The sequence below is a fragment of the Balaenoptera physalus genome (genome assembly GCF_965194825.1).
Source record: "Balaenoptera physalus genome assembly, chromosome: 2".
Taxonomy (NCBI): Eukaryota; Metazoa; Chordata; class Mammalia; order Artiodactyla; family Balaenopteridae; genus Balaenoptera; species Balaenoptera physalus.
The window spans coordinates 27,016,936-27,038,467 of NC_138883.1; the positions used below are offsets into that span (position 1 = coordinate 27,016,936).

Here is a 21,532-nt window from a genome sequence, read left to right on the forward strand (position 1 = left end):
TGTTTTTTTTCCCTCAAGACTGCTTTGGCTATTCGGGGTCTTTTGTGTGTCCATACAAATTTTAAGATTTTTTGTTCTAGTTCTCTAAAAAATGCCATTGGTAATTTGAAAGGGATTGCATTGAATCTGTAGATTGCTTTGGGTAGTAGAGTCATTTTCACAATATTGATTCTTCCAATCCAGGAACATGGTATATCTCTGCATCTGTTGGTAGCATCTTTAATTTCTTTCATCAGTGTTTCATCAGTATAGTTTTCTGTATACAGGTCTTTTGTCTCCCTAGGTAGATTTATTCCTAGGTATTTTATTCTTTTTGTTGCAATGGTAAATGCGAGTGTTTCCTTAATTTCTCTTTCAGTGTGTATAGGAATGCAAGAGATTTCTGTGCATTAATTTTGTATCCTGCAACTTTACCAAATTCACTGGTTAGCTCTAGTAGTTTTCTGGTGGCATCTTTAGGATTCTCTATGTATAGTATCATGTCATATGCAAACAGTGACAGTTTTACTTCTTCTTTTCCAATTTCTATTCCTTTTATTTCTTTTTCTTCCCTGATTGCTGTGGCTAGGACTTCCAAAACTATGTTGAATAATAGTGGTGAGAGTGGACATCCTTGTGTTTTTCCTGATCGTAGAGGAAATGCTTTCAGGTTTTCACCATTGAGAATGATGTTTGCTGTGGGTTTGTCATATATGACCTTTATTATGTTGAAGTAGGTTCCCTCTACGCCCACTTTCTGGAGAGTTTTTATCATAAATGGGTGTCGAATTTTGTCAAAAGCTTTTCTGCATCTACTGAGATGATCAAATGGTTTTTATTCTTCAATTTGTTAACATGATGTATCACATTGATTGATTTGCGTACGTTGAAGAATCCTTGCATCCCTGGGATAAATCCCACTTGATCATGGTGTATGATCCTTTTAATGTGTTGCTGGATTCTGTTTGCTAGTATTCTGTTGAGGATTTTTGCATCTATATTCATCAGTGATATTGGTCTGCAATTTTCTTTTTTTGTAGTATCTCTGTCTGTTTTTGGTATCAGGGTGATGGTGGTCTCCTAGAATGAGTTTGGGAGTTTTCCTCCCTCTGCAATTTTTTGGAAGAGCTTGAGAAGGATGGGTGTTATCTCTTCTCTAAATGTTTGATAGAATTCACCTGTGAAGCCATCTGGTCCTGGACTTTTGTTTGTTGGAAGATTTTTAATCACAGTTTCAATTTCATTACTTGTGATTGGTCTATTCATATTTTCTATTTCTTCCTGGTTCAGTCTTGGAAGGTTATACCTTTCTAAGAATTTGTCCATGTCTTCCAGGTTGTCCATTTTTTTGTCATAGAGTTGCTTGTAGTAGCCTCTTAGGATGCTTTGTATTTCTGTGGTGTCTGTTGTAACTTCTCCTTTTTCATTTGTAATTTTACTGATTTGAGTCCTCTCCCTCTTTTTCTTGATGAGTCTGGCTAATGGTTTATCAATTTTGTTCATTTTCTCAAAGAACCAGCTTTTAGTTTTATTGATCTTTGCTATTGTTTCTATTTCATTTATTTCTGCTCTGATCTTTATGATTTCTTTCCTTCCGCTAACTTTGGGTTTTGTTTGTTCTTCTTTCTCTAGTTCCTTTAGGTGTAACGTTAGATTGTTTATTTGAGATTTTTCTTGTTTCTTGAGGTAGGCTTGTAGAGCTATAAACGTCTCTCTTAGAACTGCTTTTGTTGCATCCCACAGGTTTTGGATCATCGTGTTTTCATTATCATTTGTCTCTAGGTATTTTTTGATTTCCTCTTTGATTTCTTCAGTGATCTCTTGGTTATTTAGTAACGTACTGGTTAGCCTCCATGTGTTTGTGTTTTTTACGTTTTTTCCCCTGTAACTGATTTCTAATCTCACAGCGTTGTAGTCAGAAAAGATGCTTGATATGATTTCAATTTTCTTAAATTTACTGAGGCTTGATTTGTGACCCAAGATGTGATCTATCCTGGAGAATGTTCCGTGTGCACTTGAGAAGAAAGTGTAATCTGCTGTTTTTGGATGGAATGTCCTATAAATATCAATTAAATCTATCTGGTCTATTGTGTCATTTAAAGCTTGTGTTTCCTTGTTAATCTTCTGTTTGGATGATCTGTCCATTGGTGTCAGTGAGGTGCTAAAGTCCCCCACTATTACTGTGTTACTATCGATTTCCTCTTTTAGAGCTGTTAGCAGTTGCCTTATGTATTGAGGTGCTCCTATGTTGGGTGCATATATATTTATATATATTTATATATTTATAATTGTTATATCTTCTTCTTGGATTGACCCCTTGATCATTATGTAGTGTCCTTCCTTGTCTCTTGTAACATTCTTTATTTTAAAGTCTATTTTATCTGATATGAGTATTGCTACTCCAGCTTTCTTTTGATTTCCATTTGCATGGAATATCTTTTTCCATCCCCTCACTTTCAGTCTGTATGTGTCCCTCGGTCTGAAGTGGGTCTCTTGTAGACAGCATATATATGGGTCTTGTTTTTGTATCCATACAGTTATTGTATTGTTCATCTCTGTTTGTTCTTTAATTCTTCTAGATCTTTGTTAAACATTTCTTGCATCTTCTCCATCTTTGCCTCCATTCTTTTTCTGAGGTCCTGGATCATCTTCACTATCGTTATTCTGAATTCTTTTTCTGGAAGATTGCCTATCTCCATTTCATTTGGTTGTTTTTCTGGGGTTTTATCTTCTTCCTTCATCTGGTACATAGCCCTCTGCCTTTTCATCTTGTCTATCTTTCTGTGAATGTGCTTTTTGTTCCACAGACTGCAGGATTGTAGTTCTTCTTGCTTCTGCTCTCTGCCCTCTCACCAGGACTTCTGATACCCTGTTGAACAGGAGTGGAAAGAGTTGTATCACATTGATTGACTTGCAAATGTTGAACCATCCTCATGTCCCTGAAACAAACCAACTTGATCATGTTCATTTTTATATATTGTTGGATTTGATTTGTTAATATTTTGCTGAGGATTTTTGCATCTATATTCATCAAAGATATTGACCTATAATTTTCTTTTTTTGGTAATGTCTTTGCCTGGTTTTGGTATCAAGGTAATGGTGGCCTAGTAGGATGAATCTGGGAGTGTTCCATCCTTTTCAATTTTTTGGAATAGTTTGAGAAGAATGGGTATTAGCTCTTTATGTGTTTTGTAGAATTCTCCTGCGAAGTTGTCCAGTTCTGGACTTTTGTTTGCTGGGAGTTTTTTTTAAATTATAAATTCAATATCACTACTAGTAACGGGTCTGTTCAAATTGTCTATTTCTTCTTGATTCAGTCTTGACAGGTTCTTTTTTTCTAGAAACTTGTCCATTTCTTCTAGGTTGTCCAAATTGTTGGCATATAACTGTTCATAGAATTATCTTATGATTTTCTGTATCTCTGTGGTATCAGTTATTTCTCCTCTTTCATTTCTTAATTTGTTTATTTGGATCCTCTTTTCTTCTTTGTGAGCCTGGATAAAGGTTTATCAATTTTGTTTATCTTTTAAAAAAAAAAACAGTTCTTGGTTTCACTGATGTTTTCTATTTTTTTTTTTTTTTGGTCTCTATTTTACTTATTTCTTCTCTGATCTTTATTATTTCCTTACTTCTGCTGACTTTGGGTCTTGTTTGTTCTTCTTTTGCTAATTCCTTTAGGTGGTAGATTAGGTTGTTTACTTGAGATTTTTCTTGTTTCTTGAGGAAGGCCTGTATCACTATAAACATCCCCTTAGAACTGCTTTTGCTGCATCCATAGGTTCTGGAGTGTAGTGTTTCCATTTTCATTTGTCTTGAGGTATTTTCTGATTTCCTCTTTGATTTCTTCATTGACCCATTGGTTTTTTAGTAGCATGTTGTTTAGTCTCTACATGTTTGTTCTTTTCCCATTTTTTTTCTGCAACTGATTTCTTGTTTCATACCACTGTGGTCAGAAAAAATGCTTGAGATAATTTCTATCCTCTTAAATTTGCTGAGACTTGCTTTGTGGCCTAGCATGTGGCCTATCCTGGAGCATGTTTCATGTGCACTTGAAAAGAATGTGTATTCTGCTGTTTTTGATATAATGTCCAATAGATATTTATTAAGTCCAACTGGTCTGTTGTGTCATTTAAGACCACTATTGCCTTATTGATTTTCTGTCTAGATGATCTGTCCATTGATAATAAGTGGGGTGATTAAAGTCCCCTAATACTGTATTATTGTCAATTTCTCCCTTTATGTCTGTTAGTATTTGCTTTACGTATTTAGGTGCTCCAGGATTGGGTGCATATATGTTAATGAGTGTAATACCCTCTTGAAGCACATAAGCTTTTCTTTAAATGAAACAGGGGCCATTAACAACCTCTCTCAGTTGATAAAGCAGCTATACTGTGAGCAAAATCTTAGGAAGACAACATACATGAATAGCATTTAGTATTGTAATAAAATTAAACTTATAGCAACTTAACACACATAATTTGAGTATACACAGTCATTCTTTTGCAGAATAACCAGGAGCAAATAGTAAACGATTCATGTAAACGGTGTGGTATATCATAAATTTATATTATACTTACAGGAAATTTATCATTTTAATAAACATATTTATAGAATTCTTTTTTTTTTTTTCTCTATGCCTCACTTCTTCCATCTTCCATGAAGATGGGGACTCTTATGTGTTCCTGAAACCTTCAGGTACAGTCACCCCTTCCAACTCCATGGGGTAAGAGCTAGGTCTGGGGCAACTAGGGTCAAGTAATGGCATTTCTATTTGCAGCAGTCAAGAAGCTGGTGGAGAGGGGCTGTAGAAAGATGGTGATTTCTATTCAGTAGAGGAGGAGACTCTGGAAAGAAAACGTGTTATGACAGAAACTGGTAGATGTTTCTCAACACCATTCTTCCTTCTTCTTCAATAAGAGAACCTCAATTGCTTGGGGAGGTCATGTGTCCAGTTAAGAGACTACCTCTCCAGACTCCTTTGTTGCTAGGGAGAAACAAGCATGGAATCCAGAGCTGGTCAATGACATATTAGTTGGAACTGCTAGGCTTCCAAGAAAGCCATTTTTTTGAAGTGGACAGATTTAATAGGCATCTCTCTTTTGCCCACTTCCCACCCTTTTCTTCCCTGGAACATGGAAACAATGCCAGTAGGAATAGGAACCACCTTATGACAAAAAAAAAAAAAAAAAAAAAAGAGAGAGAAAAAGAAAAAGCCAATGCTTTAGAGTTAGTCAAGCCAAAGACAGGAGTCTGGTTCCTCCATTATGTCCCTGAGGAGCTGCAGTACCCCTGGATTTCCTGTCTCTGAACTTCCTTTTTTTTTTTTAATCAGTCATCAATTTTATACACATCAGTGTATACATGTCAATCCCAATGAACTTCTTGACATGTAAGAAAGCCACTTATATAAGCCACTGATATTCTGAGTTTCTGTTACCTGCAGGGAATGCTCTCCTAACTAATCCAGGGGTGATTCCCAAGCCACCCCTCCTTCCTCCCCAACCCTTCCACCTCCCACCTTCAGCTCCACCCTCTGCTGTGGAGGTCCCAGGCTCCTTGCCAATCAGTAATGCTGTCCCTTCAGAGGCATTTCTGGAGGCATGGGAAAGATTATCACCACCCCTTGCTCCCTCTATCCCATCCTTGGGAGTGGAGGCAGAAGGTCCACGTTAATCCTTATCCTCCCCTTCCCAGGTCTGGCTCCATCCAAATGAGGGAAAGTTAAATGGCTGGATTAAAGGCAAGCCAGCCTCACCCACAGATGTCCCACACTGCCAGGAATCCCCTGCTGAGCAACTGGAGATAACCACCAGGCACTTCAGGGAGGTCCAGGCCACAGGGCCTGGTCACCAGCCACTTAGCTGCATTAGGAAAGGAAGTTGGGAAAATGAAATCACCTAGAGGGGCCTAGAGTTTTGATATGATGAGGCAGTTCAGCAGGTTCTAGAATAAAGCTGCCTTGGTTTGAATTTCAGCTCCACTGCTGACTGTGTGACTTGGACACGTTACTTCTCTCAGCCTTAGTCTCCTCATATGCAGAAGAGATAACAAAGCCACATACTTTTACAGGGCTGAAGAAGATATAATGTAATAAACACACAATGCTTAGCATAGTCCCTGGCATATAACAAGTGCTCAATAAAATGATGACTGTTTTTTAACGCTGTTGTGTTACAGTGGTTAAGAGCAAGGGCTTGGAAGTCAAATCTAGGTTTAAAACCCAGCTTCACCATCTGTCAGGTATGTGAACTTGGGCTGTTTCCTAGTCTCTACACCGTAATTTTCTCTGTTAAGTGAGGACAAAATTGCTAACTCACTCAGTCATAAACACCTATGGCAGGCCTGCTCTACAGGTTCTCTGCTCAACCCTGGGCATGTGAAGGTGAATAACACAAACAGTCTCTGTCCCCATGGAACTCAGAGTCCAGTGAGAGAGACATACACTAATGGAAAAGCACAAGGAACTGTAACAAATGCTACAAAGGAGAGCTACACGGGTCTCTGTAAAAGGGGGACATGCCCTAAGCAGAGAGGCCAGAGAAAGGAAATGCACTTGAGAGTAGGGGAACAACATTCCAGGTAGAGCAGCCATCTGCAAAGGCTCTGTGGACTGAGGAACTGTAGGGAGTTCAGAGAAGGCCAGGATGGTTAGTGTGGAGAAAGCATGGAGGAAGGGTGGTGTGGGGTAAGAATGGAAGGTAGGCAGGCCATGTAAGACCTTTTTATCTAGTTTTATCTTGATCCTAAAAACAATGGTAAGCTTTTCTGAAGGGCTTCAGGTGGTGTGTGTATGTATTTGTCAGAAACAGCTTGCATTTTGAAATGCTCATTCCACAGTCATGTGAGAATGGAAGGGAGGTAGAAGAGAGATGGTAAGGGTTGATGCATTAAGAAACCAGTACAGTAGATCCAAGTGAGAGTGTCTGGTAACTTGAGCTTGAATCCTTGCAAGTAGGGAAATATAACCCACGTTTCAAACTAGGAAGGTAAGTCAATGATTATGAGTTTTGGGGTCACTCTGAGAATCCTCTCCAAAAAGACACAGATGCAGCACACCTGATGTTCTGTATACAATTTCAGGGGATTCATAGATCAACGAAGCTACAACCATGGGCCACAGCTCTTAGGTCATACTCCCCAAATTAGATAAGAAAGCTTTATAAACTCTTTGAATGTATCATGACCCCTTTGTTTTACCAGTACTTCTTTACTGAAGGGTATACTCTGTCAGCTCTCCTTTCCCTGTTCTCTTATCTCCCTACCCCTACATCATATGTCCCAAGAGCATTCCAAGAGATGAGTCACTTTTCCTAGTCCTGGGAATAGGACTGATGACTCTTATTTGTCAAACAAGCAAATGGTCTTTGTTCCTTTCATCCATTAGATCCTTGAGTAAGTAATGGCCTTAGGACTACTTATACCTGGAAGCTGTGATGCTGATGGTATAAGTAGTCCTAGATTCAGGCCAGGCTTTAAGAGAACTATGGATTCCCCAAGAACAGCAAAGATCAGATCTCTAGATTGAAGAATAACATTTATTTAATCCAATATATCGCCAATGTCAATTTAGAACACCAACAATGTTTTATAAGAATCCTGTAACTCAGGATTATTTAGAGTGGAGTCCCAGATTGGTACCAGTTTTGAGAACTCTTTGTTATTAGACTAAATGAGACAAGTTTAGAGATTCAAAGTAGGCAGTTAAAACCTTTATAGCAAATTGTCACAGCAATTTTATGTCTGTTGAATCTAATAATAATTTGAGCTTGTCTGTGAGATGTCTTCTTATTTAATTGATCCAGTAACTTATTTTTTGTGTATTTTATAAAAGTATCAGTCCATGAAGGACTGGAAAGGAAAATAACTAGTTCTTAACCACCAATGGTTTGAAAAGCATTGCTGTAGTCAGTTGAAAGTTCCCTAATTATTTCTTTAACGATGTGAATGATAACATGGAAATTTTACTCATGAATACAGAGGACTGGAAATGAGCCTGAATGGAGTAGGAGGCACTGAAACCTGAGTTTTAGTTCTAAATTTTTGTTGTAGTAATGCACATTCCCTTCTCTCCTCCCTTCAGGAATGAAAGACATTCCCCACCTCCACTGCTGCCCTCAGCTCTCTGTGGAAACTGCCCCATTATCCAAGGGCATGTCCCTCTTCCCAGGCAGCCCATATCCAAGGACAGATCAACACAGAGTAAGTATAAAAGCTGTATCCCAGCCCCCTCACCACAACTCACAAACCTGAAAGGCCATTTCAGTTTTATAGTGTCCTGTGGGTCCAACTTCGGTGTTCTTTGTCACTGCATCACAGCGCAACTTCTCCCATTGTCCAATCCCGTTTCCTTCCATTCCCTTTCCTTCTAAAGGTGCTGATCCCAAGAGGACTCCTTAATAAACTTCCTGCACGCTAATCCACATCTTAGAGTTTGCTTTCTAGGGCACCTAACTTTTAAAATAATATTTAACAACAATATGACCTCAAGGATCATAATGGGAACTAATGAAGCCATGTGCGTTGAATGGTGACACCACAGTAGAACTACCGTTTATTGAGTACCTATCCTGTGCCAAACACTGTACTAGGTGCATTACATACAGAATCTATAGTTTTTTAGTGTGTGGTAAAATACACGTAACATAAAATGAGATTGAATCAATAATTAAAAACCTCTCGACAAACAAAAGTCCAGGACCAGGTGGCTTCACTGGTGAATTCTACTGAACACTTAAAGAAGAATTAATACCAATCCTTCTCAAACTCTTCCAAAAAATAGAAGAAGAAGGAACACTTCCAAACTCATTTTATGAGGCCAGCATTACCCTGATACCAAAACCAGACAAGGATGCCATAGAAAACAAAAATTACAGGCCTGATGAACAGAGATGCAAAAATCCTCCTCAACAAAATATTAGCTAACTGAATCCAACAATATATAAAAAGGATCATACACCATGATCAAGTGGAATTTACTGTAGGAGTGCAAGGATGGCTTCACATCCACAGATCAACGTGATACACCACATTAAAAAAATGAAGGATAAAAATTATATGATCATTGCAATTGATGCAGAGAAAGCATCTGGCAAAACTAGCATCCATTTATGATAAAAACCCTCAACAAAGTGGTTATAGAGGGAACATACCTCAACATAATAAAGGCTATATATGACAAGTCCACAGTTAACATCATGTTCAACAGTGAAAAGTTGATAGCTTTTCCTCTAAGATCAGGAACAAGACAAGGATGCCCACTTTTATTTGACATAGTACTGGCCTAGCCAGAGCAGTTAGACAAGAAAAAGAAACAAAAGACATCCAAATCAAAAAGCAAGAATAAAACCATCACAATTTGCAGATGGCATATTGTATACAGAGAACCCTAAAGACTCCACCAAAAACTATTAGAACTAATAAATGAATCCAGTAAAGTTTAAGGATACAAAATCAACATACAAAAATCAGTTGAATTTCTATACACTAAAAATGAACTACCAGAAAGAGAAGTTAAGAAAACAATCCCATTTACAACTGCATCAAAAAGAATGAAATACCTAGGAATAAATTTAACCAAAAAGGTGAAAGACCTGTACAATGAAAACTATAACATGTTGATGAAAGAAATTGAAGAAGACATAAATAAATGGAGAGATATTCTGAGCTCATGGATTAGAAGAATTAATATTATTAAAATGTCCATACTACCCAAAGCAATCTACAGATTCAATGCAATCCCTATCACAATTCTAATGGCAGTTTTCACAGAAATAGAACAAACAATCCTAAAATTTGTATGGAGCTGCAGAAGACCCTGAAAAGTCAGAGCAATCTTGAGAAAGAACTAAGCTGGAGGCATCATGCCATCTGATCTGAAACTATACTACACAGCTATAGTAATCAAAACAGTATGGTTCTGGCATAAAAACAGACACATAGATCAATGGAACAGAACAGAAAGCCCAGAAATGAACCTATGCATATACGACCAATTAATTTAGGACAAAGGAGCCAAGAATATACAATGGGGAAAGGATAATCTCTTCAATAAATGGTGTTAAGAAAACTGGACAGCCACATGCAAAAGAATGATGCTGGACCAACTATCTTATACCATACACAAGAATTAATTCAAAATGGACTACAGACTTGAACATTAGACTTGAAACTGTAAAACTCCTAGAAGAAAACATAGGAAGTAAGCTCCTTGACATCAGTCTTGGTGATGATTTTTTGGATCAGACACCAAAAGCAAAGGCAACAAAAGGAAAAATAAATGAGACTACATCAAACTAAAAAGCTTCTGCACAGCAAAGGAAACTATCAACAAAATGAAGGCAACCTATGGAGTGGGAGAAAATATTTACAAATCATATATCTGATAAGGGATTAATATCCAAAACATAAAAAAACTCATACTACTCAATAACAATAAAACCAAACAATCCAATTTAAAAACGGGCAGAGATTCTGAATAGACACTTTTCCAAAGGAGACATACAAATGGACAACAGGTATATGAAAAGGTGCTCAACATCACTAATCACCAGGGAAATGCAAATCAAAACCACAATGAGATATCACCTCATACCTGTGAGAATGGCTAATACCAAAATGACAAGAATAACAAGTGTTGGTGAGGATGTGGAGAAAAGGGAACTCTGGTACGCTGCTGATGGGAATGTAAATTGGCACAGCTACTGTGGAAAACAGTATGGAGGTTCCTCAAAAAATTCAAAAATAGAACTACCATATAATCCAGCAAGTCCACTTCTGGGTATTTATCTGAAGAAAATGAAAACAGTAACTGGACAAGATATAGTCAACCCATGTTCACTGCAACATTATTTACAATAGCTAAGATATGAAAACAACCAAAATGTCTATTGGTAGATGAATGGATAAAGAAAATGTGGTAGATATACACAACCAAATATTACTCAGCCATAAAAAAGAACGAAATCTTGCCATTTGTGACAACATGGATGGACCTTGAGGGCATTAAGCTAAGTGAAATAAATCAGAGAAAAACAAATACTTGTATGATCTCACTTATAAGTGAAATCTGAAAAAAAAAAAAAAACAAAAACAAAAAACCAAGTTCACAGATACAGAGAACAGATTGATGGCTGTCAGAGGTGAGGGGAGAGGGAAAATTTATCATCTTAAACACTTTTAAGGGAACAGTTTGGTGGCATTAAGTACAGTCACATGTTTGTGCAATCATCACCACCATCTACCTCCAGAGCTCTTTTCATCTTAAAAAACTGAAACTCTGGACTTGCCTGGTGGCGCAGTGGTTAAGAATCCGCCTGCCAATGCAGGGGACATGGGTTTGAGCTCTGGTCTGGGAAGATCCCACATGTCACGGAGCAACTAAGCCCGTGCACCACAACTACTGAGCCTGCGCTCTAGAGCCCATGCACCACAACTACTGAAGCCTGTGCGCCTAGAGCCCGTGCTCCGCAACAAGAGAAGCCACCATAATGAGAAGCATGCACACCGCAATGAAGAGCAGCCCCCGCTCACTGCAACTAGAGAAAGCCCGCGCGCAGCAACAAAGACCCAGTGCAGCCTAAATAAATAAATAAATAAAAAATATTTAAAAAACTGAAACTCGGTACCCATTAAAAAATAACGTCCATTCTATCCTCCCTCCAGCTGCTGGCAACCATCACTCTACTTTCTGTCTCTATGTATTTGACTACTCTAGGTTCCACACATAAGTGGAAATGATACAGTATTTGTCATTTTGCGACTGGCTTATTTAACTCAGCATAATGTCCTCAAGGTTCATCCATGTTGCAGCATGTGTTAGAAATCCTTTCTTTCTTAAGGTTGAATAATATTCCATTGTATGTGTATAACCACATTTTGTTTATCCGTTCATCTACTGATGGATATTTGGGTTGTTTCTACCTTTCAGCTATTGTGAATGCTGCTGCTATGAGTATGGGCGTACAAATATCTGTTCAAAACCTTGCTTTCAGTTCTTTTGAGTACATACACAGAAGTAAAATTGCTGAATTGCATGGCAGTTCTGTTTTAAATTTTTTTTAGGAACCACCGTAAGAGGCTGTACCATTTTACCCTCTCACCAATGGTACACACAAGAGTTCCAGTTCTCCATATCCTTGCCAAAAGTAGTATTTTCTGCTTTTTTTAAAATAGTAGCCACCCTAATGAGTATAAGGTGGTATCTCATTATGATTTTGATTTGTATTTCTTTTATGATTAGTGATGTTGAGCATCTTTCCATGTGCTTACTGGCCATTTGTATATCTTTGGAGAAATGTTTATTCCAGTCCTTTGCCCATTTTTAAATCAGGTTGATTGGTTTTTGTTGTTGAGGCAATCTATAATCTTTACATCAGTCCTGCAAGATTGATGTTTTTATGCTTATTGTACAGGTGAGAAAACTGACACTCAAAGAGGTTATGTGATTAGCCCATGGTTGCCAACTGGGAAGTGGTGGAGCCCAGACAGGTCACTCGAACTTCAGAGTTATGCTCTTTCTAGTTTATACTGGAATTCTTACAAAAGTTAGGTATTGGTACTGATGACGACAGTGATACTACCATATGGCACTGAACTGGAAGGAAGGTGAAAGGTAATAAGGGTTGAGAGAACTTTAGTTTTGTTTTCGAGAACATAGTACAAACAAATAAAAAGTGTAATGTATGACTCCAGAACCATAATGATAAATTTTAAACTATAATCAATACTATGCAGATCTCTAATATTAGGGTACAGTGTCCAGTTTCGGGTACTGTACAATTTAAGAGGAGCCTGAAGAATTCATGGAGAGTTCGGGAGAGAATAAAAAAGACAGTGCAGTTTTGAAAAGCAAAACCTAATCTGTGTGATAAAGTTAAAATGCTCCAATTAGTTGGTATAGAGGAAAAAAAAGCTGAAGGATAATGTTTTTCAAAAACTAAACCTCATTTTAACTTTGTTCCCTTATAATGAGATCCTTGGATGTGGTCTAAAATAGAACATCTTTATCCTGAATTCTTCACTGTAACAGAATATAGCAAGGTTATGAATGTGTATGAGGTTGTTATCTGAAGGGTAATGACCAGTCATTCTTTATTTTATAGGAAGTAGTTTTAAAATATTGCCAGAAATAGGTTAGAAATACTAGGTAATTTATAAGGTAGGTGATTCTAATTTTGAAGATTATTTAATAATAAAATGCATTATTTGTGAAATTTTCATTGAAAGATTTCATCTTCTGAGGTTAAGCATTTTACTTGAAGCCAGAAGAATAGAGGGAATAAACTATTTTCCAGAAAAATTTTATGTGTGTTATGTATTCTTTTCTTAAGGGCGGGTATTACAAAGTAATGAAGTACTTTAGATGTTGCTAGGAATTTAAGAAATTTACAGAACGTAATCCTGCCCTCAAGGAGTTTCTGGTCACACTGAAGAGACAGTTAGTTCACCCTAGAAGTAAGTAGTGATAAAAGATGACAAAATACAGCGAAGCGCTGAATGTTGTGATATAAAATGTAAGTGCTCTAGGGATTCAAAAAATGGCAAGATACATGGGATTATGTGAGTAGGGATTATTGGAGGGGACAAAACTTAACTGGATCCTTAAAGGATAAGAAGCATTTGCATATGTGGATAGGTATTCCAGATATTGCCAAAGAATACACAAAGACAGAAATATGAAAATCCACTCATTCATCTATTCGACCTGAATTTCTTAAGTCCCTACTATGGGCTGGGCACTATGCTAAGCCTTGCGGTTTCAGAGTCAAATCACAGCTGACCCTTGCCTTCCAGGGAATTACAGTCTAATGGGGGAAACAGTCAAGTAATCCCTAAGGATACTAGAGTGTTGTAAGTGTCACAGTAGAGGTAATCAGAATTTCACTGGAGCACAGTCAGAAAGTGTCTCTGTCAGACTGGGCATGCTAATGGGCAAGAGGAGGCAATGGTGTGCAGGCACAGGAAACTCTACATACAAATAAAGGCACAGAGAAGAAATATGCCGTACGATGGGGTGAGAATATCGCTTAGCTTCCACAGTTTTCACAAGATGTTACCTGTGTCACCTGCTTTCCAAAGCATATAGATGCATCTTCAACCAGTAAAGTAGAAGACTAGGTGTCCGGGCTTTTGCCTAAGAGCACAACGAGCTCTTACTATGCAATCAATTGAGAGAAATTGTATTTTCGGGTTGTCTAAGGCGCATGCAATCCATCCAGTCCTCTAAATAACCAATTATCTTACCCTTGGCTTATGCTGGACCACAAAGAAACTAAGGTTATGTTAATTTTGTCCTTCACAAAACCATCTTCATTGATTTGCACTGAAATATTTTGCCTTCATGTTGGTCATGCCAAGAAAGACGACCTACTTCTGTTACGTTAGGTTGCTGAGGGCACTATTACTTCATTCAGTGTCCTCTACCTAAAGTATGAAAATACTTCTTTTGGAGTAAGAGCTAGGAAAAAGCTTAATTTCCCCCCAGAGTATTTCTCCCTTCTTTATAATGAGAACTATATACTTTTATTTATCACACTTCCCTTTTTGTCCTGGTTGTTAGGAGATTCAGAGCCAAATTTAACCTCAATTATAGTAATTTTCTTTGGTCTTATATTTGAAAATTTTGAAATATCTTTTTTCGGCCTTGATTTTCCCTTTATATTTTATTATTTTATTGCACATGGTTTTATATTTTAAGACTCTGCTAGAGATGAAAAGTCTATGCTGTACCTGCCTAGATACAAGTCTCACCTGAAGAAAACTGCCAGAAATGCATACGTTGGCAGCTTTTCATCACATAATCGTGCTAACAGTACAAGCAGCCTGGCATCTGGAAGGCAGCAGCCGCCTACCTTTTGTTCTGCACACCAGTGACACTTTGCTGGATGAATGAATGGAAAATATTTTGATTCTGTCTTTTAAAGCTGAATGCAGAAAGTGGGGAGAGAAAGAATCTCACAGAGAGAGGTCGAGCCATGAGTATGGCAGAGCTGTTAACCTGGGAACAACGGAAGCCAGTTGCCGAGGAACTGGTCATAGGATGGACTAACAGACTCGTTGTTTAGCCACTATAGCTGCTAACTGTCCCAGGTAATGTTGCAGGTTTTCATGAGGTCTGGCTCTTGAGACCGTTTCTTCCCTGTGCTTATGTAACTTTCTGTAACAGAGGTAAACTGAGGGTATCTCTCGTCTCAACAATCAAAAGGCTATTGTAGACAACCCAAATCCTCTGCATAAAAAGAGGAGGGTAAGAATATGTACCATGCATGATGGTGACTTACACTGGAGAACAGTAGAAGGGAGGAGTAAATATAAAATAGAAGGCCTGAGAGAAGTCACATTTCTAAAAATTGCACATCACAATGGCTGATGAGTAACTATAAACAAATCATTATCTAATAAAATTTGCAGCTCAGCCATGAAGAAATTAAAAAATAGCTTGTCAACTTGCAAAAATGTCTTCATTTTGGACTTGTCACATGTCTTAATTTCCCTGGGAAGCAAATTAGAAGTGAATGGCAGGGGGGAAAAACCTCAAAGTCACTTTTCAGTCCAGCTGATATAAAAAAAAGAGTGATTCGTCTACCTGATAACAAAAACCAACCAACAAACAAGTAACACTAAAACAGCAACTTCTAACCAGCTGACTTTTCTCTTCACACCCTCTTACAACCAGGTTGGCTTTCCCAGGTATATCCCCATTTTATCCTGGGGATACGTGCTATGTTTTATTGATGTAGCTAAAGGGACATTCCACACATTCAAGCTGCTCCTCTCTGGTATCGCAAAGCTAGTCATCCTGGGTTTAGGTTTCAAGAGAAGAGGGCTCCTTGATACTCACAGAAGCCCTAAATGGACATACTTGCGTGTCCAAAAGGCAAGAACAGAGAACTATAGGAGACTGCTGTTTCACTAGTGATGCTCTTCATCCTGGGGACTTAAGAGAATCTGAGTCTTTTGCCTTATAATCATAACTCGAAAGAATACAGAATAAATACCAATGCCAATCATGCTGACAGGGCACTATACTGCAGGTCACCTTTCTCCACGCCCTGCATTACCTACCTACACTCTTTGCGACCCAGTTCAAATTCTACAGATCGGGCAAGCAGAGCTGTAAATATTTCCATGGGCAAAACTTGCTTTTTCCAAAGACAGGCATGGCTTAGCATGCTGTTTTCTTTCTTTAGAACTTTTAGGGGCAATTATGTCCTACGGATAAAAGGATGGTAAAGCAAAGGTATGTCCCTATAACAAGCATCTCATTGAAGCTAGAAGCACGATGTGTGGGTTCATGGGATGAATAACCACAGAGTATAGATTGATAACTTGTAGTGATACGTATAAAGACTCCCAGAGTAAGGCAACGTTATACTGGTTACTTGCCCAACTCAGGACTACAAGAATAAACAAGATCTTTTTCCACTCAACGTGAATGCATATTACACAGGGCAGCACAAATCTGCTACAGGATGCGGCGGTAGGTACAACTCTAACAATGCACGGTGCCAGGCATTTTTTCCAGCAGGCATGTGGGCTTCTGTAACGTAAATGTAAGTTGAGAAAGCAGCCAATGCACTTCCCTTGTCTCTTTGTAACAAAGTAGTAATTGTTAACAATTGAAGAATCATCACTCCTCTCTTGGGGCTTTGCCAGCTCAGCAAGAGACAATATCAATTTTCAGATGTTATCTCAGTAGCCCGTTTCTTAATCTGTTTCAGAAATAAGAGTTCCCTGGTTTTCTTTAAGGCAAATGAACCCCCTTTGGGTGGGTTCTTAGAAGTACCCACCTTTTCCCCCCACAAACTGAAATCCAGGCTGTTTCCTCCCCCATTTCCAATCAGGTTGTTCAGCTATGTTTGAGTTTTGTTGCTGAATGTAGAAAGAGTTACTAAATGAAATGAAAGAGGCCTCAGGACAGGAAAGCATGAAATTTCAATGGCTGGCAGCCAGGCGATCCTGCCGTGTAGAGGGATCACGTCCTTCTTGTGCGGCTGCAGCCAGACTGAGACTAGCAAAACACATACTGTTAAAACATCGCTTGTGCAATACAGCCTATAATGAAGTAAGTACGGTGACCGGTTGCTTAGAACTGGGTGATACAAACCTAATTGATTCAGATTTTTTCCTGGTTTCCTGTACTACAAATCAAAGTTATTCTTCCTGCTGATGTCTGTTCTAAGAACGTACATGTCGGGTATGGTGTGCTAAGGTCCGCACGGCCAAGGAGGATGTAAGAACGAGGCCTGGCAGGAAGAAGTTGATTTTACTTGCAGGTCCCAGAGAGGGGGTCACTGCGCGCCACGCAGGGTCACAGGGGCAAACACCAGCGTGCTCAGGAGACAGAAGACAGGAGTGAGGGGAAAGTCTAGGCCAGAGCCTTATTTGGGGTTTCCTTGGGAAAGGCTAGGCAGGGCAGGGTAAACAGCTTAAGACTGGCTAGTTTAAATAATTCTGGCGGGCTCTGGGCTATAGGGGTGGTCTCTAGTTGCCTGGCTCCTGGCCCTGGAGTGATTTAGGGCAAGGGAAATTTTGACTTTCCATGTGAGAGTTAGATAAGGAGGTGGTCGGGGATATAAATGTGGGATTGGCTGGTTTGTGTGTGAAAGGCATGCTTGTGGGCAAGTTGTTATTATCTTTAGGAATTAGCTCGCCTGGCAGGGGCAGCCTGTAAGGTCCCCAAATGCCAAAGCATCAAGAATACAGAAAATATAGTTAATATAATTGACTCTGTGATGAATGGATATCAAATTGACAATAAAGAATCCAAGAAGACACAGAATGAGGCATATATTTAAATATGACACTTGCCTGGGGCAGCATATTGGGGATCTTAAATAGTCTTGAGTCCCCAATATCCTTCAGCACCTCTCTCTCATTCTTTGATAAGAACAAGTGATGTTTTTGTCAGTCTTATATATAACATGCTATGCAAACACATGTCAAATCCTTGAATTTAACCCGACTGCCTCTCTAAACCCATATATGAAGAGGTTCTAGGACTGTCACAGCTGGTGATGACATTCATTCATGACTGTGGATGGGATGAAGGGATCTCTGCCCAAGCAGTGATTCTGTCTACACTGCATTTCAACAAAAATAAGGCATGCATCTGGGTGATGGGCTGTGGACTCGGGTTCTGCCTCTTGACATTGTAAACCACCTAACTCCCCTGCTCAAAGAGAGGCAGCCCACTGCCACCTGCCATCTGCCAGGCCTGCCCCTGGAGTGTCCCAGCAGTATGCTGCACCCACTGTCTCTGGGTTCACACACATTTGGCATGTGGTCTCACCACCTCAATACAGCATCCCCCATCTTTATGTACAGCTCAGGCTCAGTGGGGTTGTGTTCGCAACACAGATTTAAGTGTTGAGAGATGGGCTCTTTCCCAAGGCTTCTTTGCTGATGATCCTATTTTGCCATGTAATGTTCTGGGTGGATTGTAAGGGATACTAGTGAAATAGGTTCAAGGAAAGTGATATTACAACTGAGGCAAGTCCAAGTCTCATAGTCCTGGAAACGGATGGACATTAGTACTTCTTGGCAGGCTGCTGGTTTGGTTTGGAGCTTGATGTCATATTCATTCTTCTGGCTGCCAGTCTCCTGAAGGAAATATTGATCTTCTTTCTTGCTTTAGCTTTCTATAATATATGTTATTAGTGATGAACACATCACTGGATAGGCTGCTTAGTATCAGGATTGAAGGACCATTGGCTAAGTATTACCAATGGAACTCTGGTTGTTTTCAGTTTCTCTGGTACATTTTGGTAGATGACCAAGTCATGGATTTGGTGTTCCCTTCTCTCTTCTCATTCCTTTTTGGAAAGAGTTTAGATGGGCTGGGGAAAGATATTTGAAGCTTTCTGATCCAATGTAAATGAATCCTGTGGTGGGTAAATAATTTTCCTCCCTCCTTTGCTCTCCTGGGGTAGTTTGATGAATAATGCTTCTCAAATAAGTTTATAAATATTCCCCTAGAGGTAAGAAGAGTATTAAGCTCATAGCAGGTGTGCCGTTAATGCTTTAGTGTGTAGGGTAGAGCAAAGAGGAAAGAAATCATCAAAGCTTTGCAGTTTCATTGAATTTTCTGGAAAGTTTTGAAGGCGATAGCTGGGAACAAAATACTGGGGGTAGCACTGGTGAAGTGTGGGTACAGCCTCACATGATCAAGTCAGGCCATTTCTTTAATGTAGGAGCTTTTTTTTGGATGAGTGGTAGGATGGGGTTTATAGTTCATTTTGCTGCCAATTATAGTATATGCTTATATTAAGTAACTCAGAAAGAAGCTTAATCAATCTCACAAAAAAAATTTAAAAAATGTGTTCCCTGCCTGTCTCCCATTAGCTGAAAGTCCAGTTCACAAACTATCCAACGGTAGTCTAAAAGCCTTCTTTCATAATAAATATCTTTAATAAAAAATATTCATTCTCTTTAGATGCTATTGTAATTGATCTTCAAATATCATGCTTTTCAGTATAGTCTGTTACATTTTACCTGTGAATAACTCAATTTTGGCTTTAGTTCCTTTCTCTGATTGGCCTGAATGTCCTCATACTTTTCATCAAATGCCTCCATAATAGTAAGGAAATTTCTTACTGCCACAGTGCCACCTACTGGTAGGTCAACATAGAAACAAGCTAGCAGTAGTTTGACCCACAGATTTCGAGAGTCCTTCTGAGCTTTGGTTTTATAAAATGCCAATTTCCTAGTCATTTTGAGAAACTATCACTTCTCTTGACAGCTATTAAGTCTCTTGCTGTGGCGTAAAGTCAGCAAGTTATAATTTTAAAAATGCTCTTATTTCTTACTGTTACCTTAAATTGGCCCTGACTTCACCGACTTTGATTTTCTCTGTCCTATAACTGTAGCAAGGGCTCCAGATGGTGTGGGCAAGGGTTTGGATCTGGCGAAAATAACTTGGGGAGCGTCCAAAGATCCTGAAAAATGTAAAAAAAATCCCCACTTAACACTTTATTTAATCTTGGCTGAAAGGACAAGAGGTCAAATCTAAAATTAGACTTTAGGGGATCATCATTCTCCCCGATGCTGGCGTGCCATTTCCTGCCAAACATCAAATCCATCCTCTCTCTCTTGCTTTCTAACAGCATAAGAGTGGGTAGTAGACCCAAATTCTTGTCCCTTTGACTCTGGGGAGAGAAGAACGTTTTGGGAGCAATAAAGGGTATAAGACACTAGGGCAAGCATCTCAAGAGTTTATTTTTATTATTAATTTATTATACTCCAAACCCACCCGGGATCTCCAACAACTATACAATGCATGTGAAAAGAACAAGAATCTGATAGTGAAAATAGGTCACTCTGCTGAGAGCTGCCAGGCAAATAATTTCATTTGAAAGTCAAAGTGATTTCTAGATCCTTAGGGTTTGGGCTCCACTGGGTTTACTTTATATTAAAATAAGTTCCTTTCTCTTGTTGTCTCACTTTGAGACAACAAAGTGGGCAGGCAGAGGCACACTGATGTGCTGCTGCCTTGTCCCCATGCAAAGAGCATAAAGCTACCCTGAATTTTACCAGGGTCCGAAATGATAAATGCTTAATGGGGGACACTGCTTCTCACTCCTTGTAAATGAAATCCAGCATTGGTGTTCAAAAGGTGGTATGGTCCCTTCCTCCAACTATAGATCTACAAGAGCTTAAAAAAAAAAAAAAAAGTTGGGCGCAGTGCATATAGAGGCTGGGCTCCAGGACAGGAAAAGCTTAGGCGTAAGCTAAGCGGCTGGGATGAGGGCAGCTGGTATGGCTTCAGGCCCTACAACAATGGTAGTTTACACCATCAAATCAGCACGAGAGAAATGTCAGTTATCTAATCTGTTGCTCTCTGCTATTTTAGTTCACCATCACCACTTCAGACCTCAAGAAGAACACCATGGTTATAAAGAAGGAAGGCCGATGGCTTTGGCTTTGAGCCAAAGGCCCTCACTCCAGCTTCCTTCTCAAATTTCCAAATTTGCTGACTCTACACCTTCCCCTTCTATAGCAAACACAGAATATATAGCCTGAGGTAGGGAAGTCAAGGAAAGTTAACACTCATGGAGCATTCCAGGCACTCTGCTAAGAGCTTTCACATTCACTACCTCATTTAATGTTCATAGTAACAAGAATGCCACTAGGCCACCATCAGCGGGAAAGGACTGACTTGCTTTTCAACAGCGCCCTGGGATGAACCACTATCTCATTCAGACTGCCTGACGAACAAGGTCACACAGCTTGAAGGCCTGGTTGGGCTAGACTTAAGGAAGGGTCAAGGGGTCAGGAAGCAGACTTTTGCTATATTCACGGACTCAATAACTGAGTTAACTGGACCAGACAGGGGCTAAATACCTTTCATAGTCAGTTTAGTGATTCCTATACACGCAAAACTTCCCAGCTCTCAGAGAGACGTGTAAACGTTTTGACTTATTATAGGGGTTGTTCTTCCTTCTTCTGGGTTTAAAGAAAAATGTTTTTAATAGCAACCTAACCTTCTCCCTGTTAAAGAACATGCTTCTAAACCCCTAGAATAACACCTTTAAATCTATGTGTAATAAAGAAAAAC

General features: G+C 39.1%; 1 protein-coding gene across 18 annotated transcripts in view; it reads right to left on the bottom strand.

The window, feature by feature from the left end:
* TTLL5 (tubulin tyrosine ligase like 5) overlaps window positions 1-21,532 on the bottom strand; it is a 302,833-nt gene that overhangs the window by 32,809 nt on the left and 248,492 nt on the right. For 14 of the 18 annotated variants that reach the window (XM_082451560.1, XM_082451550.1, XM_082451546.1 and 11 more), the window contains one exon: window positions 3,540-19,913. The exons of the other annotated variants lie outside the window; for them this stretch is intronic. In XM_082451560.1, the coding sequence (XP_082307686.1) occupies window positions 19,792-19,913 (122 nt within the window). In that variant the 3' untranslated portion in view covers window positions 3,540-19,791. Of the gene's footprint in view, window positions 1-3,539; window positions 19,914-21,532 lie in introns of those variants that run through there. 18 annotated transcript variants of the gene reach the window in all.